Raw genomic sequence first — 18,179 nt, 5'->3', positions numbered from 1 at the left:
GAAGTGATGCGGGAAGTTAACAATCTCTCTCATGACATCTGCACGGGACATCTCTCCAAGCTAACATGGATCAAAGCAAAATACACTCCAGTAAAAATGCAAATGCAAGAAGAATACCAGTTGTGTTTTCAAGGGGTCAGAAGTGTTCCTGTACGAAACAACAATAAATCCAATACAATGTGGTACATTCCAAATCTGAATAAGGGCACTGCAGCACTCATGGACATGTATTGGGTGTGCGGCCAGCAGGTGTATCTGCACCTCCCACCATCATGGAGGGGTACATGCTCGTTGGCCACCCTGCATTCAGCCATTCTTGTGGCTCCTAAAGCACACCTCGTGATAGCGCCAACCACCAGTTCAGCACAATCAGAACAACCCACACCACAGCCCCTGCACACAATGATCTCAACAAACCTCATATGGTGAGAATTGAGTGTAGTACTGACCCTCCGTGGATGGTGATAACCCCATCTGCCGGACCCAGAGAATTACACTGAGCACTGGGTCAACCTGGCAGGGGATGAAGGGTGTATTTAACTCACATGTACTCCAGAAAAGTATGCCCAGGCAGGGGAATGTTTGCATGGTGTATGTCAGGTTTAGGTGCCCAAGGAGGGTAACTTGGAGATATGAGGAAGCACAGAGGATAGCAGCTGGGTTAGTTAATGTAGGAATAACTAAAGGGGGGAATGCTGGGATGCATACCAAGCTCCTGTCTCCCCAAACAATTTAAATTGAGAACAATATGCTAGCAGCGTTAGTAAATGACATGAGATAGCGGGGGGAGCTGTACACAAGGGACGATAGGATGCAGGAGCTTGTAGTAAGTATAGAGTTTATAAACGTCAGGTATTCTGATAGACGAAATTAGTGAACCACCATCATTTTGGAAGTGAGGCCTAGAATATCCAGGACCCAGTACCGGGAATAATAGCTGTAATACACTTTCCCATCCCCTTTCCCATCTCAGGCGGTAGACTAGAAGGTAATTTCACCAATTAAGACATAACTCTCCATTGTTTCACATTGCAGGACCATGTAATCTGTAAGGCATGTGAACAGCAAAGCGTGGGCAGGGTTGAACCTGTTCCTGAAGGACGATCTCGGATGGGGCAGCACGGGGAGGGGGCACATGCCGAGGGGGGAGCACTAGCAGGATGCCCTGTGATTTGTACTGCAAAGTGCGTCAGGAGAGAGAAACAAATTGAGGTCAACGATGGGAGGCATGGTAGGGCACCAGTGTGTCAGGGATCGGACAAAGCTCCTCGCATTTGAAAGAGCTATTTTGACCTCGAGAGCATCCACTGAGCTTATGTCTAATTACCGGTTGCACATCACATGGTTGATATGTGGGGACAGGAGCCTTTTTAATTAATGAACCAATTGTGTTGTGGGTGCCCAAAAAAAGAGCAATGCTGAAGGCCACATGGAAGAAATCGACACAAGGAACTGTAACCTATCACCTGGCATCCGCTTAGGAGCAGGCTATATGCATATAGCGGACAACCAATGAGGGTGATGAGATTACACTGCACAAGCGATGATAATGTCCTTTAAAATGTCTTCTTTGCTTTGAACTATAATGGGCCTCATTATAAGCATGGCGGTCCAGGAACTACGGTACTGGAAAGCATGCCGGTACCGTAGTTCCAGGACCGCCATACTACGAGCTGTGCTCGCGGGCGCCTGTCAGCCCGCCAGTTCTGGCTTGGCGGGCAGAGCAGTACCTGCAAGCGCAGCATGTGGCATGCACCAGCGGGTTCCTCCGACGTCCCCATTCCCACTGAGCCCTATGGGGCTCAGATGAGAATGCTGACTGACAGGCACTGGCACCCAGCAATGCAGGAATTACTGGGTCCGGCAATGTCGGAATTACCTGATGGTTCCTCATTGACGGGTGCCGGAAAAAATGCAACTCTGGCAGCAGCAGTGCCTGTTTTACGGGCACAGCTACCGCTAGGGTTATAATGAGGCCCACTGTCCTTTAAAATGTCTTATGTGCTTTGAAATAACCGGCGCACTCCATGGCAGCAGGGTTTGAATGCCTCTGCTGGCATGTATTTTCTTTTGTGAGAATTAAAAGTGTATCCTTGCAAAGGGTATATCAAGCTTTTTTCCCTAGAGGGTTGCATTTTGTCCTTGTCTGGTTGTCTTGAGGCCTGCCCTACACCACATTCACTTCACCAATGCAGGCTCTCATCTGTATATGTTCTCTGGCACCATCTCTATGGTCAAGGAGGGTCCATCGTTATTGATTGAACCACTGAGTCTTTAAATATTTTCAAAATGTTGGTGGCCATTAAATTGAACAAGGTCCTTAGGCAAAGTGCTCTTTAGGATGAGTACCTGGACACAAAAGACAGTCTCCTTTTAGAATATTCCAGAAGGGATGCGTTCAAGCAGCAGTGATTCAACCAATCATACTAAGCCACTATTTGTGAGCCAAGAGAAACTGGGAACAGCTGTAGTTGATTGCAGTTTTAGTAGATAGCCATGCCAAACTCAGACCACTTGAAGAACCACCTTCTCCTCTCTGATGCTTCAGTTTCAGAGGGGATTTCAACACCTACATGTCCTCTCTATGGCAGATGAGAACATCCTGCATACTGCAGTATTTTCCACATTCACTACACTGAAATAGTTAAGTGCGTATGTTTTATCTGGTGCCTAATAATGTTACTGTTCACAATGAAGCGTTTTCCACATTCTGTGCACACATGAGGTTTCTCACCTGTATGTTCTCTGGTGGATGGTAAGATGTGCCTTCTGAGCAAACCCTTTCCTGCATTGAGTGCATGCATAAGGTTTCTCACCTTTATGCGTTCTCTGGTGGCGAGTAAGCTATCCCTTCCCAACACACCCTTTCCCACATTCAAGTCACTTGTAAGGGTTACCCACAACCAGATAGATAGACAATAATCCAACTGGCAATAAGAGTGCACATCTTTGGAAGACAAACAAGTTTATTACATGCAATGCGGCTTCGAGCGTTAGGCAGTGCATTTGAACTGAACTAATCACTCACTCTACACACCCAACACAGTTACAGCGCTATGTTGAGTGTAAACCTCAGTTTTGACATATCTTATACATAATTATCCCATGTTTCCCGTTGGTCAAACTTTACAAAGACCATTCACATTACATACAGATTGCTGTATTATTGGCTACATCTTCATATAAAAACACAACCCCTAAAAATGACTTTATAATGTCGTCAGCATGATCTACTCCACTTCGATTGGTCCCTGCTAATCAGGCAGTAATTTACAATTAGCTATTCATTTCATTGGTCGAGGCAGCTCAGACAGCGTTTGATATGCAACTCCCTGAGACATTCCTTCGGTAAAACAATGGCTCCTTCACGAGACCAGAAATGTTGGCACCCCAGACAGTCTTCTTGACCTTCCAGCTTAATTCATTAGTAACACCTCCCGCGACTCCCATACTGAAAGACAGCGCTGTCTTGGCATGCTACCCTCCCTTTCGGTGTGTGGAACCAGGTGGCTTTATAAAGAAATGCGACCATGCCCCACTCAGTGAAATCAATTTTGCTTATGTATTTGCTAATAACAGTGCAGTACCTGAAGTTCAAATGGGATGGCCATCGCTCTTGGGGTGCAGCATAGTCTCATCTGTCCTCATACTCCTCAATCTCTCTTCTGCTTTTGATACTGTCAACCATGCTATAATGCTGAACTGGCTCTGTGATAACCTGGGATACACTGATCAGGCCCTGGCCTGGCTGACCTCCTTTCTCTCTGACTGACCCTCCCAGGTCCAACTTGGGTCCTTCCTCTCCTCTATCTCTCTATCTGTAATGCTCCCGAGGGGTATAATCTTGCTCCTTGGCTGTTCGACCAATACCTGGCACCTCTCGCCCACTGCCTTGCTGCACTCTGCTCCAACTATCAGTGCTATGCAGATGACTCAGCTTGTTTTCAGGCTCCCCTCTGCAGCTGCTTCTCCCTTGCTCATCTCGAATTGTCTGTCTGCAATCCAGGAGTGGTGTGCCACCAAAGATCTCTGACTTAATGCCAGTAAGACGGAGATCCTCCTCATAGGCTCACCAGCACCTTCCTTTCCTGTCACTCTCTGGCTGCCCACTTTGGGCCTCTTCCTGCTCTTACCTGTGAGGCTAAGAACCTCGGGGTCATCTTCGACTCCACACTCTCCTTCTCTCATCTCGGACGTATCTAAGAAGTCAAAATACCAGCTGCACCTCCTCAGAGGTATTCTTCCTTTCCTCACTTTCCCCCAGAAGCTCACTGTCTCCAGAGCTCTGGTTCTCTCTAGGCTGGACTGCTGCAACAGCCTCTTTCTAAATCTACCTGCCTCTACTCTGCGTCCTTGACAACTCACCCAGAACAGGACTGCAAGACTTGCCCTTGGCATCAAGCCCAGGGATCGTATCTCTCCAACTCTCTCTACAGAGAGCCCTTCGCTCCTCCACCTCTATCTCCTTGAGGGTCAGTCGCTTCTCCAAGTAACAAGTTGGGGGCAGATCTCTTTCTTCGGCTGGTGCCTCCCACTGGAACAGCCTCCCAGAAGCCTGAGCAGAACCATCTGTGAAGCACCTCAAGACCTTCCTTTTTGCTTCAGCCTTTTCTCTTCCTCGCTCCTGCTGATCTCCTGTCTGATACATGCACTGGTCACCTGGCAACCCTCTGAATTCGGACCCAGGTCCCTGCCTGTCCAGCTGCAAACCTGCACTGCCTCTTGGCACACCCTGCACTTGTGGTCTGTATATGTAACCCTACAGTCCCTCTCCTGCACTTATTAGATGTGTGTCTGCACTTCTAACACTCACACTTGCCACCCATTGGCTGCACTGATTGTTGCATCCTGTTCCTTGTCCTGCACTTGTCCATCCTTCCACCCGACTGTGACTTCTCCCCTCCCCTGTCCCCTGTACTTGCGCGATCTGAATGTCACTAGGCCTAGTAAGATCGTTGTTTTTTTCCTCCCTCTGTTTCCCCTCCCTTACCTTGTCGCACCTTGAAACACTTGTGTATAGGCACGTTATAAATGCCATATCATATCATTTGGACTTGCTACCTTAACATCTCTGGCCTGCCTTGACCCGTTCTCACCAGCTTCGGCCTTGCAGGTGTCAAGATTATCTATTGCGCATAAACCAACCTAATTAAAATGTATCTCGTCCTCGGCTCCTGTGAGTTGCTTTTTTGGTTGAACATCGCTCCCGATAACAGCATGGTACCTACTCTGCCTGTGTCAACCATGGCCGTCTGACTCGCTGTTGGAAGGAGAAATGTTCTAGTTTACAGGGGCCAAACACCAACTCCAAATGCAGCCTACTATTCTCTGTTAACAAACGCTCCATGGCCTACTACTTCAAAATGGCTGAGTCCTTGCTCTCGTGGCTTATCAGTCTAATTCTACTAACGCCTATATTAAATACTAAATTACCATAATACCACTAACCACTTATACTGGCCCATAATCCATTACCAACCCTACCCTAAATACACAATACTACACATTCTATATTATCTTCTATGAGCTAAGACACACCCTGCTCCTAATTGCCAGCTACCAACCACGTGACCCCCCCCCATGGATCTACCTCTCGCATCTCAACACTGTTACTGCTCTGCAATGTATCCCCTAATACTTCTTTCAATATGTTTTCAACAAGTTATAAAATAACATGTGTGCTATGCAGCTAAACTAAGAATTACAACTACTGCTTAAGAATTGCTCATCACTCCTGCCTAATAGAGGTTGTGCAGTCTAAACCTTATCCCATGATTGGGACGCTGCATATGCATCCCAACTCACTCATGAGGTTTCACACCTGTGTGTATTCACTGGTGGCGTGTAAGCACTTGTTTCAGAGCAAACCCTGTCCCACATCGAGTGCTACATGAGGTTTCTCACCTGTATATGTTCTCTAGTGACTAGTAAGCTCTCCCTTCTGAGCAAACCCTTTCCCACGTTCAGTGCATTCATGAGGATTCTCACCTGTATGTGTTCTCTGGTGGTATACAAGACCTCCCTTCTGAGCAAACCCTTTTCCACATTCATTACACACATGAGGTTTCTCACCTGTATGTGTTTTCCAGTGGCAAATAAGAAGTCTCTTCTGTGCAAACCCTTTTCCGCATTCAGTGCACACATGAGGTTTCTCACCGGTATGTTTTCTCTGGTGGCTAATAAGATACCCCTTCCGAGCAAACCCTTTCCCACATTCAGTGCACACATGAGGCTTCTCACTTGTATGTATTCTCTGGTGGCTAATAAGAGGTCCCTTATGAGCAAACCCTGTCCCGCATTCAGGGCACACATGGGGTTTCTCACCTATATGTGTGATTTGGTGGCGAGTAAGCGCTTGTTTCGCAGCAAACCCTTTTCCACATTCACTGCACTCATGAGGTTTCTCCAAAGTGTGTGTTCTCTGGTGGCTAGTAAGACCTCCTTTCTGAGCAAACCCTTTTCCACATTCAGTGCACTCATGAGGTTTCTCACCTGTATGTGTTCTCTGGTGGTGAATAAGCTGCCCCTTCTGCGGAAATCTTTTCCCACATTCAGTGCACTCATGAGGTTTCTCACCTGTATGAGTTATTTGGTGGCGAGTAAGTGCTTGTTTCCCAGCAAATCCTTTCCCACATTCAGGGCACTCATGAGGTTTCTCACCTGTATGCGTTCTCAGGTGGATAATAAGATGTGCCTTCCAAGCAAACACTTTCCCACATTCAGTGCACTCATGAGGTTTCTCACCTGTGTGTGTTATCTGGTGGATAGTAAGAGATCCCTTCTGAGCAAACCCTTTCCCACATTCAGTGCACTCATGAGGTTTCACACCTGTATGTGTTCTCTGGTGGATAGTAAGAGATCCCTTCTGAGCAAACCCTTTCCCACATTCAGTGCACTCATGAGGTTTCACACCTGTATGTGTTCTCTGGTGGATAGCAAGATCTCGCTTCTGAGCAAACACTTTACCACATTCAGTGCACACATGAGGTTTCTCACCTGTATGTGTTCTCTGGTGGACAGTAAGCTTCCCCTTCCGAGCAAACCCTTTCCCACAATTAATGCACACATGAGGTTTCTCACCTGTATGTGTTCTCTGGTGGATAGTAAGTCCTCCCTTCTGAGCAAACCCTTTCCCACATTCAGTGCACTTATGAGGTTTCTCATCTGTATGTGTTCTCTGATGAATAGCAAGATCTCGATTCTGAGCAAACCCTTTCGCACATTCTGTGCACACATGAGGTTTCTCACATGTATGCATTTTTGGAGGGAAGACAATTGTATCATATAAATATACACTATTCTCAAATTCAGTTCACTGATAAGGTTTTCCAAACATGTTCTCATGAGGGCAATAAGTATGTTCTTGAGTTGGCAAAGTTTCCCATATTCTGTGCATGTGTAAGGTTTCTCATCAGTTTATTGTGTCTGGTGCTTATTATGAGGACACTTCCCACTGAATCCGTTCCCAAATTCAGAGCACACATGAGCTTTCTCATTGAAGATCATTTCTGTTGACCAATATTATTTTTCCTCTAGAGCTAGCTATGAAAGTATTCAGGATACACTTTGTCCATTCACATTTACAAATATTTCACAAAATGCTTTAAATATACGACCATTACATTCGAATGTGTATAAGACAGCACTCACATGTGTTCTATCAGAAATAATAGCAAACACAATATATATTGCCGTTTTCGGGCCAGATACCCCTCTACCCCAAGATTGACAGAAAGAACAAGCTTGGTTACGGGATGTTACCATGAAGGAGTTGCATGGACGGAAGCCATCTGGTATCCAATGGGCTTCTCAATCTCAGTTCCTGAATACTCTGAAGGGACAACCGACCCCTTAAACTTAAACAATTCTAAGATGATTGGAAATTGCATATTCTAATAATTACGCTTTTCACAGCATTAGTCCAGAGAATCTAACAATCACTGTTGTTGCATTTCTGCGACATCCGTCACCTGTTACAATAAAAGGAGATGCACACTATTAGTTTCAACGTGTTCATAATTGCAGGCTTCACATGTAACAGGCAGACTGGTTCTCAGCATTAGTGATGTGCACCAGTTAATTACTCACATAGTAGCTCATAAGACTTTGAATACTAGGGCGCCATCTATTGGGGACATTGACTCTAGGGGGCAGAGTAGCGGTTCTCTGATGATAAAATATGTGATGGAGGAACTGTAGGATCCTTTCTTATTAAGACCGTTTTAGTACCCAAGAGTACTAGAATAAAACGCAGACTGGGTGAACAAACATTTTTAGTGGGTACTTTAAGCATCAGGGCCGTGCATACACATTCTACCATGTTATGAGTGGGAGTAAAGTCAGAAAGCTCTCTGGATGCGCTTCTGATGTCATAGCAATGCTCTGCTAGTGTGGAAGAGAGGGAGTGCACACACAGTGCTCCTGCCCTCCTCCCCACTCTCAAGGATCGATGTGCTGGAGCTCCTGCTATCTCAATATGCTGACCTTTTTTTGGACTAAATGGGTCACATGTTAAAACATAATTTAGATGCCGTGTCAGGGTACATGTTTCAGCTTCTACAGCAAAGGGCATTATTGAAAGCAATACAAAATTAAAGAGGGAAAAGGATGGCATAGACTTTCAGAATGGGCACAGTGCCAAACAGGATTCTTAATATGTCCAGAACATGTATTACCCATAGTCAGAAATAGGTTGGATATGTCGACTGCACTTCAGAATTCGCTGCAGGGTCTGCCAAGACACACACTTATTCATTAACGGCTGCGTCTTCCAGAGGACAAAATTATATGCAACATTCTACAAGAAATACAAAAAACAAGCATAAAGTAAAAGCATTAAAGTACATTTTTAAACCAGAGTGCAGATTTATGGAAGCAAATGACTCAGCACTCTCACGTATTAGTCACAACAGGGTAAGCGCATGACTCCTAATCTTCTATAAAGCACAGCATCACTCATGCATCTCATCAGCATGACCCTGCACTCTCACTTATTAGTCACAACAGGGGAAGCGTATGCCTCCTAATCTTCTATAAAGCATAGCATCACTCATGCACCTCATCAGCATGACCCTACACTCTCACGTATTAGTCACCTCAGGGGAAACGTATGACTCCTAATCTTCTATAAAGCACGGCATCACTCATGCACCTCATCGCCATGACCCTGCACTCTCACGTATTAGTCACAACAGGGGAAACGTAGGACTCCTAATCTTCTATAAAGCACGGCATCACTCATGCACCTCATCAGCATGACCCTGCACTCTCACGTATTAGTCACAACAGGGGAAACGTATGACTCCTAATCTTCTATAAAGCACGGCATCACTCATGCACCTCATCAGCATTACCCTGCACTCTCACGTATTAGTCACCTTAGGGGAAACGTATGACTTCTAATATTCTATAAAGCAAGGCATCACTCATGCACCTCATCAGCATGACCCTGCACTCTCACTTATTAGTCACAACAGGGGAAGCGTATGACTCCTAATCTTCTATAAAGCACGGCATCACTCATGCACCTCATCATCATGACCCTGCACTCTCACGTATTAGTCACAACAGGGGAAACGTATGACTTCTAATCTTCTATAAAGCACGGCATCACTCATGCACTTCATTAGCATGACCTTGCACTCTCACGTATTAGTCACTACAGGGGAAGTGTATGACTCCTGCTCTTCTATAAAGCACATCATCACTCATGCATCTCATCGGCATGACCCTGCACTCTCACGTATTAGTCACAACAGGGGAAACGTATGACTCCTAATCTTCTATAAAGCACGGCATCACTCATGCACCTCATCGGCATGACCCCGCACTCTCACGTATTAGTCACAACAGGGGAAACGTATGACTCCTAATCTTCTATAAAGCACAGCATCACTCATGCATCTCATCAGCATGACCCTGCACTCTCACTTATTAGTCACAACAGGGGAAGCGTATGCCTCCTAATCTTCTATAAAGCACGGCATCACTCATGCATCTCATCAGCATGACCCTGCACTCTCACTTATTAGTCACAACAGGGAAAATGTATGACTCCTAATCTTCTATAAAGCACGGCATCACTCATGCACCTCATCAGCATGACCCTGCACTCTCACGTATTAGTCACCTCAGGGGAAACGTATGACTTCTAATCTTCTATAAAGCACTACATCACTCATGCATCTCATCAGCATGACCCTGCACTCTCACTTATTAGTCAAAACAGGGGAAACGTATGACTCCTAATCTTCTATAAAGCACGGCATCACTCATGCACCTCATCAGGATGACCCTGCACTCTCACGTATTAGTCACAGCAGGGGAAACGTATGACTCCTAATCATCTATAAAGCACGTCATCACTCATGCACCTCATCAGCATGACCCTGCACTCTCACGTATTAGTCACAAAAGGGAAAGCGTATGACTCCTAATCTTCTATAAAGCACGGCATCACTCATGCATCTCATCAGCATGACCCTGCACTCTCACGTATTAGTCACAACAGGGGAAGCGTATGCCTCCTAATCTTCTATAAAGCACGGCATCACTCATGCACCTCATCAGCATGACCCTGCACTCTCACGTATTAGTCACAACAGGGGAAGTGTATGATTTCTAATCTTCTATAAAGCACGGCATCACTCATGCACCTCATCAGCATGACCCTGCACTCTCACGTATTAGTCACCTCAGGGGAAACGTATGACTTCTAATCTTCTATAAAGCACGGCATCACTCATGCACCTCATCAGGATGACCCTGCACTCTCACTTATTAGTCAAAACAGGGGAAGCGTATGACTCCTAATCTTCTATAAAGCACGGCATCACTCATGCATCTCATCAGCATTACCCCGCACTCTCACGTATTAGTCACAACAGGGGAAGCGTATGACTCCTAATATTCTATAAAGCACAGCATCACTCATGCATCTCATCAGCATGACCCTGCACTCTCACGTATTAGTCACAACAGGGGAAGCGTATGACTCCTAATCTTCTATAAAGCACGGCATCACTCATGCACCTCATCAGGATGACCCTGCACTCTCACGTATTAGTAACAACAGGGGAAGCTTATGACTCCTAATCATCTATAAAGCACAGCATCACTCATGCATCTCATCAGCATGACCCTGCACTCTCACGTATTAGTCACCTCAGGGGAAGCGTATGCCCCCTAATCTTCTATAAAGCACAGCATCACTCATGCATCTCATCAGCATGACCCTGCACTCTCACGTATTAGTCACAACAGGGGAAGCGTATGACTCCTAATCTTCTATAAAGCACGGCATCACTCATGCACCTCATCAGGATGACCCTGCACTCTCACGTATTAGTAACAACAGGGGAAGCTTATGACTCCTAATCATCTATAAAGCACAGCATCACTCATGCATCTCATCAGCATGACCCTGCACTCTCACGTATTAGTCACCTCAGGGGAAGCGTATGCCCCCTAATCTTCTATAAAGCACTGCATCACTCATGCAATTCATCAGCATGACCCTGCACTCTCACATATTAGTCACAACAGGGGAAGCGTATGACTCCTAATCTTTTATAAAGCACAGCATCACTCATGCACCTCATCAGCATTACCCTGCACTGTCACGTATTAGTCACAACAGGGGAAGCGTATGACTCCTAATCTTCTATAAAGCACGGCATCACTCATGCACCTCATTAGCATGACCCTGCACTCTCACGTATTAGTCACCTCAGGGGAAGCGTATGACTCCTAATCTTCTATAAAGCACAGCATCACTCATGCACCTCATCAGCATGACCCTGCACTCTCACGTATCAGTCACAACAGGGGAAGCGTATGCCTCCTAATCTTTTATAAAGCAAGGCATCACTCATGCACCTCATCAGCATGACCCTGCACTCTCACGTATTAGTCACCTCAGGGGAAACGTATGACTTCTAATCTTCTATAAGGCATGGCATCACTCATGCACCTCATCAGGATGACCCTGCACTCTCACGTATTAGTCACCTCAGGGGAAACGTATGACTTCTAATCTTCTATAAAGCACGGCATCACTCATGCATCTCATCAGCATGACCCTGCACTCTCACTTATTAGTCAAAACAGGGGAAACGTATGACTCCTAATCTTCTATAAAGCACGGCATCACTCACGCACCTCATCAGGATGACCCTGCACTCTCACGTATTAGTCACAGCAGGGGAAGCGTATGACTCCTAATCATCTATAAAGCACGGCATCACTCATGCACCTCATCAGCATGACCCTGCACTCTCACGTATTAGTCACAAAAGGGGAAGCGTATGACTCCTAATCTTCTATAAAGCACGGCATCACTCATGCATCTCATCAGCATGACCCTGCACTCTCACGTATTAGTCACCTCAGGGGAAACGTATGACTTCTAATCTTCTATAAAGCACTGCATCACTCATGCATCTCATCAGCATGACCCTGCACTCTCACTTATTAGTCAAAACAGGGGAAGCGTATGACTCCTAATCTTCTATAAAGCACGGCATCACTCATGCACCTCATGAGCATTACCTTGCACTCTCACGTATTAGTCACAACAGGGGAAGCGTATGACTCCTAATCATCTATAAAGCACGGCATCACTCATGCATCTCATCAGCATGACCCTGCACTCTCACGTATTAGTCACCTCAGGGGAAGAGTATGCCCCCTAATCTTCTATAAAGAACGGCATCACTCATGCACCTCATCAGAATGACCCTGCGCTCTCACGTATTAGTCACAACAGGGGAAGCGTATGACTCCTAATATTCTATAAAGCACGGCATCACTCATGCATCTCATCAGCATGACCCTGCACTCTCACGTATTAGTCACAACAGGGGAAGCGTATGACTCCTAATCTTCTATAAAGCACTGCATCACTCATGCATCTCATCAGCATGACCCTGCACTCTCACTTATTATTCACAACAGGGGAAGCGTATGACTCCTAATCTTCTATAAAGCACGGCATCACTCATGCACCTCATCAGCATTACCCTGCACTCTCACGTATTAGTCACAACAGGGGAAGCGTATGACTCCTAATCTTCTATAAAGCAAGGCATCACTCATGCACCTCATCAGCATGACCCTGCACTCTCACGTATTAGTCACCTCAGGGGAAGCGTATGACTCCTAACCTTCTATAAAGCACGGCATCACTCATGCACCTCATCAGCATGACCCTGCACTCTCACGTATTAGTCACAACAGGGGAAGCGTATGACTCCTAATCTTCAATAAAGCACAGCATCACTCATGCACCTCATCAGCATGACCCTGCACTCTCACTTATTAGTCACAACAGGGGAAGCGTATGACTCCTAATCTTCTATAAAGCACGGCATCACTCATGCACCTCATCAACATGACCCTGCACTCTCATGTATTAGTCACAACAGGGGAAGCGTATGCCTCCTAATCTTCTATAAAGCACGGCATCACTCATGCACCTCATCAGCATGACCCTGCACTCTCACTTATTAGTCACAAAGGGGAAGTGTATGATTTCTAATCTTCTATAAAGCACGGCATCACTCATGCACCTCATCAGCATGACCCTGCACTCTCACGTATTAGTCACCTCAGGGGAAACGTATGACTTCTAATCTTCTATAAAGCACGGCATCACTCATGCACCTCATCAGCATGACCCTGCACTCTCACGTATTAGTCACAAAAGGGGAAGCGTATGACTCCTAATCTTCTATAAAGCACGGCATCACTCATGCATCTCATCAGCATGACCCTGCACTCTCACGTATTAGTCATAAAAGGGGAATCGTATGCCTCCTAATCTTCTATAAAGCACGGCATCACTCATGCACCTCATCAGCATGACCCTGCACTCTCACGTATTAGTCACAAAGGGGAAGTGTATGATTTCTAATCTTCTATAAAGCACGGCATCACTCATGCACCTCATCAGCATGACCCTGCACTCTCACGTATTAGTCACCTCAGGGGAAACGTATGACTTCTAATCTTCTATAAAGCACGGCATCACTCATGCACCTCATCAGGATGACCCTGCACTCTCACTTATTAGTCAAAACAGGGGAAGAGTATGACTCCTAATCTTCTATAAAGCACGGCATCACTCATGCACCTCATGAGCATTACCTTGCACTCTCACGTATTAGTCACAACAGGGGAAGCGTATGACTCCTAATCATCTATAAAGCACGGCATCACTCATGCATCTCATCAGCATGACCCTGCACTCTCACGTATTAGTCACCTCAGGGGAAGAGTATGCCCCCTAATCTTCTATAAAGAACGGCATCACTCATGCACCTCATCAGCAGGACCCTGCGCTCTCACGTATTAGTCACAACAGGGGAAGCGTATGACTCCTAATATTCTATAAAGCACGGCATCACTCATGCATCTCATCAGCATGACCCTGCACTCTCACTTATTATTCACAACAGGGGAAGCGTATGACTCCTAATCTTCTATAAAGCACGGCATCACTCATGCACCTCATCAGCATTACCCTGCACTCTCACGTATTAGTCACAACAGGGGAAGCGTATGACTCCTAATCTTCTATAAAGCACGGCATCACTCATGCACCTCATCAGCATGACCCTGCACTCTCACGTATTAGTCACCTCAGGGGAAGCGTATGACTCCTAATCTTCTATAAAGCACGGCATCACTCATGCACCTCATCAGCATGACCCTGCACTCTCACGTATTAGTCACAACAGGGGAAGCGTATGACTCCTAATCTTCAATAAAGCACAGCATCACTCATGCACCTCATCAGCATGACCCTGCACTCTCACTTATTAGTCACAACAGGGGAAGCGTATGACTCCTAATCTTCTATAAAGCACGGCATCACTCATGCACCTCATCAACATGACCCTGCACTCTCACGTATTAGTCACAACAGGGGAAGTGTATGACTCCTAAGCTTCTATAAAGCACGGCATCACTCATGCACCTCATCAGCATGACCCTGCACTCTCACGTATTAGTCACAACAGGGGAAGCGTATGACTCCTAATCTTCTATAAAGCACGGCATCACTCATGCACCTCATCAGCATGACCCTGCACTCTCACTTATTAGTCACAACAGGGGAAGCGTATGACTCCTAATCTTCTATAAAGCATGGCATCACTCATGCACCTCATCAGCATGACCCTGCACTCTCACTTATTAGTCACAACAGGGGAAGCGTATGACTCCTAATCTTCTATAAAGCACGGCATCACTCATGCACCTCATCAGCATGACCCTGCACTCTCACGTATTAGTCAAAACAGGGGAAGCGTATGACTCCTAATCTTCTATAAAGCACGGCATCACTCATGCACCTCATCAGGATGACCCTGCACTCTCACGTATTAGTCACAACAGGGGAAGCGTATGACTCCTAATCATCTATAAAGCACGGCATCACTCATGCACCTCATCAGCATGACCCTGCACTCTCACGTATTAGTCACAACAGGGGAAGTGTATGCCTCCTAATCTTTTATAAAGCACAGCATCACTCATGCACCTCATCAGCATGACCCTGCACTCTCACGTATTAGTCACCTCAGGGGAAACGTATGACTTCTAACCTTCTATAAGGCATGGCATCACTCATGCACCTCATCAGGATGACCCTGCACTCTCACGTATTAGTCAAAACAGGGGAAGCGTATGCCTCCTAATCTTCTATAAAGCACGGCATCACTCATGCATCTCATCAGCATGACCCTGCACTCTCACGTATTAGTCACCTCAGGGGAAACGTATGACTTCTAATCTTCTATAAAGCACTGCATCACTCATGCATCTCATCAGCATGACCCTGCACTCTCACTTATTAGTCAAAACAGGGGAAACGTATGACTCCTAATCTTCTATAAAGCACGGCATCACTCATGCACCTCATCAGGATGACCCTGCACTCTCACGTATTAGTCACAGCAGGGGAAACGTATGACTCCTAATCATCTATAAAGCACGGCATCACTCATGCACATCATCAGCATGACCCTGCACTCCCACGTATTAGTCACAAAAGGGGAAGCGTATGACTCCTAATCTTCTATAAAGCATGGCATCACTCATGCATCACATCAGCATGACCCTGCACTCTCACGTATTAGTCACAACAGGGGAAGCGTATGCCTCCTAATCTTCTATAAAGCACGGCATCACTCATGCACCTCATCAGCATGACCCTGCACTCTCACGTATTAGTCACAAAGGGGAAGTGTATGATTTCTAATCTTCTATAAAGCACGGCATCACTCATGCACCTCATCAGCATGACCCTGCACTCTCACGTATTAGTCACCTCAGGGGAAACGTATGACTTCTAATCTTCTATAAAGCACGGCATCACTCATGCACCTCATCAGGATGACCCTGCACTCTCACTTATTAGTCAAAACAAGGGAAGCGTATGACTCCTAATCTTCTATAAAGCACGGCATCACTCATGCACCTCATGAGCATTACCTTGCACTCTCACGTTTTAGTCACAACAGGGGAAGCGTATGACTCCTAATCATCTATAAAGCACGGCATCACTCAAGCATCTCATCAGCATGACCCTGCACTCTCACGTATTAGTCACCTCAGGGGAAGAGTATGCCCCCTAATCTTCTATAAAGCACGGCATCACTCATGCACCTCATCAGCATGACCCTGCGCTCTCACGTATTAGTCACAACAGGGGAAGCGTATGACTCCTAATATTCTATAAAGCACAGCATCACTCATGCATCTCATCAGCATGACCCTGCACTCTCACTTATTATTCACAACAGGGGAAGCGTATGACTCCTAATCTTCTATAAAGCACGGCATCACTCATGCACCTCATCAGCATTACCCTGCACTCTCACGTATTAGTCACAACAGGGGAAGCGTATGACTCCTAATCTTCTATAAAGCACGGCATCACTCATGCACCTCATCAGCATGACCCTGCACTCTCACGTATTAGTCACCTCAGGGGAAGCGTATGACTCCTAATCTTCTATAAAGCACGGCATCACTCATGCACCTCATCAGCATGACCCTGCACTCTCACGTATTAGTCACAACAGGGGAAGCGTATGACTCCTAATCTTCAATAAAGCACAGCATCACTCATGCACCTCATCAGCATGACCCTGCACTCTCACTTATTAGTCACAACAGGGGAAGCGTATGACTCCTAATCTTCTATAAAGCACGGCATCACTCATGCACCTCATCAACATGACCCTGCACTCTGATGTATTAGTCACAACAGGGGAAGCGTATGCCTCCTAATCTTCTATAAAGCACGGCATCACTCATGCACCTCATCAGCATGACCCTGCACTCTCACGTATTAGTCACAAAGGGGAAGTGTATGATTTCTAATCTTCTATAAAGCACGGCATCACTCATGCACCTCATCAGCATGACCCTGCACTCTCACGTATTAGTCACCTCAGGGGAAACGTATGACTTCTAATCTTCTATAAAGCACGGCATCACTCATGCACCTCATCAGCATGACCCTGCACTCTCACGTATTAGTCACAAAAGGGGAAGCGTATGACTCCTAATCTTCTATAAAGCACGGCATCACTCATGCATCTCATCAGCATGACCCTGCACTCTCACGTATTAGTCACAACAGGGGAATCGTATGCCTCCTAATCTTCTATAAAGCACGGCATCACTCATGCACCTCATCAGCATGACCCTGCACTCTCACGTATTAGTCAAAACAGGGGAAGCGTATGCCTCCTAATCTTCTATAAAGCACGGCATCACTCATGCATCTCATCAGCATGACCCTGCACTCTCACGTATTAGTCACCTCAGGGGAAACGTATGACTTCTAATCTTCTATAAAGCACTGCATCACTCATGCATCTCATCAGCATGACCCTGCACTCTCACTTATTAGTCAAAACAGGGGAAACGTATGACTCCTAATCATCTATAAAGCACGGCATCACTCATGCACCTCATCAGCATGACCCTGCACTCTCACGTATTAGTCACAAAAGGGGAAGCGTATGACTCCTAATCTTCTATAAAGCACGGCATCACTCATGCATCACATCAGCATGACCCTGCACTCTCACGTATTAGTCACAACAGGGGAAGCGTATGCCTCCTAATCTTCTATAAAGCACGGCATCACTCATGCACCTCATCAG

General features: G+C 46.0%; 1 protein-coding gene across 1 annotated transcript in view; it reads right to left on the bottom strand.

Annotated features, from left to right (window-relative positions):
- Positions 1 to 2,948: 2,948 nt before the first annotated feature.
- The window catches only part of LOC138570313 (zinc finger protein 615-like), a 37,110-nt gene continuing 21,879 nt past the window's right edge, over positions 2,949 to 18,179 (bottom strand). The window contains exons 2-3 of the mRNA XM_069649095.1: positions 8,676 to 8,797; positions 2,949 to 7,970 (exon numbers count right to left, since the gene is read on the bottom strand). Coding sequence (XP_069505196.1) covers positions 5,918 to 7,258 — 1,341 coding nt within the window. The 5' untranslated portion in view covers positions 7,259 to 7,970; positions 8,676 to 8,797 and the 3' untranslated portion in view covers positions 2,949 to 5,917. The remainder of the gene's footprint in view (positions 7,971 to 8,675; positions 8,798 to 18,179) is intronic.

The sequence above is a fragment of the Ambystoma mexicanum genome, chromosome 2q (assembly GCF_040938575.1).
Source record: "Ambystoma mexicanum isolate Mex_15411 chromosome 2q, UKY_AmexF1_1, whole genome shotgun sequence".
NCBI classification, from domain to species: domain Eukaryota; kingdom Metazoa; phylum Chordata; class Amphibia; order Caudata; family Ambystomatidae; genus Ambystoma; species Ambystoma mexicanum.
Note: the sequence above shows the minus strand (reverse complement) of the source record. Positions and strands in the feature narration are given on the sequence as shown.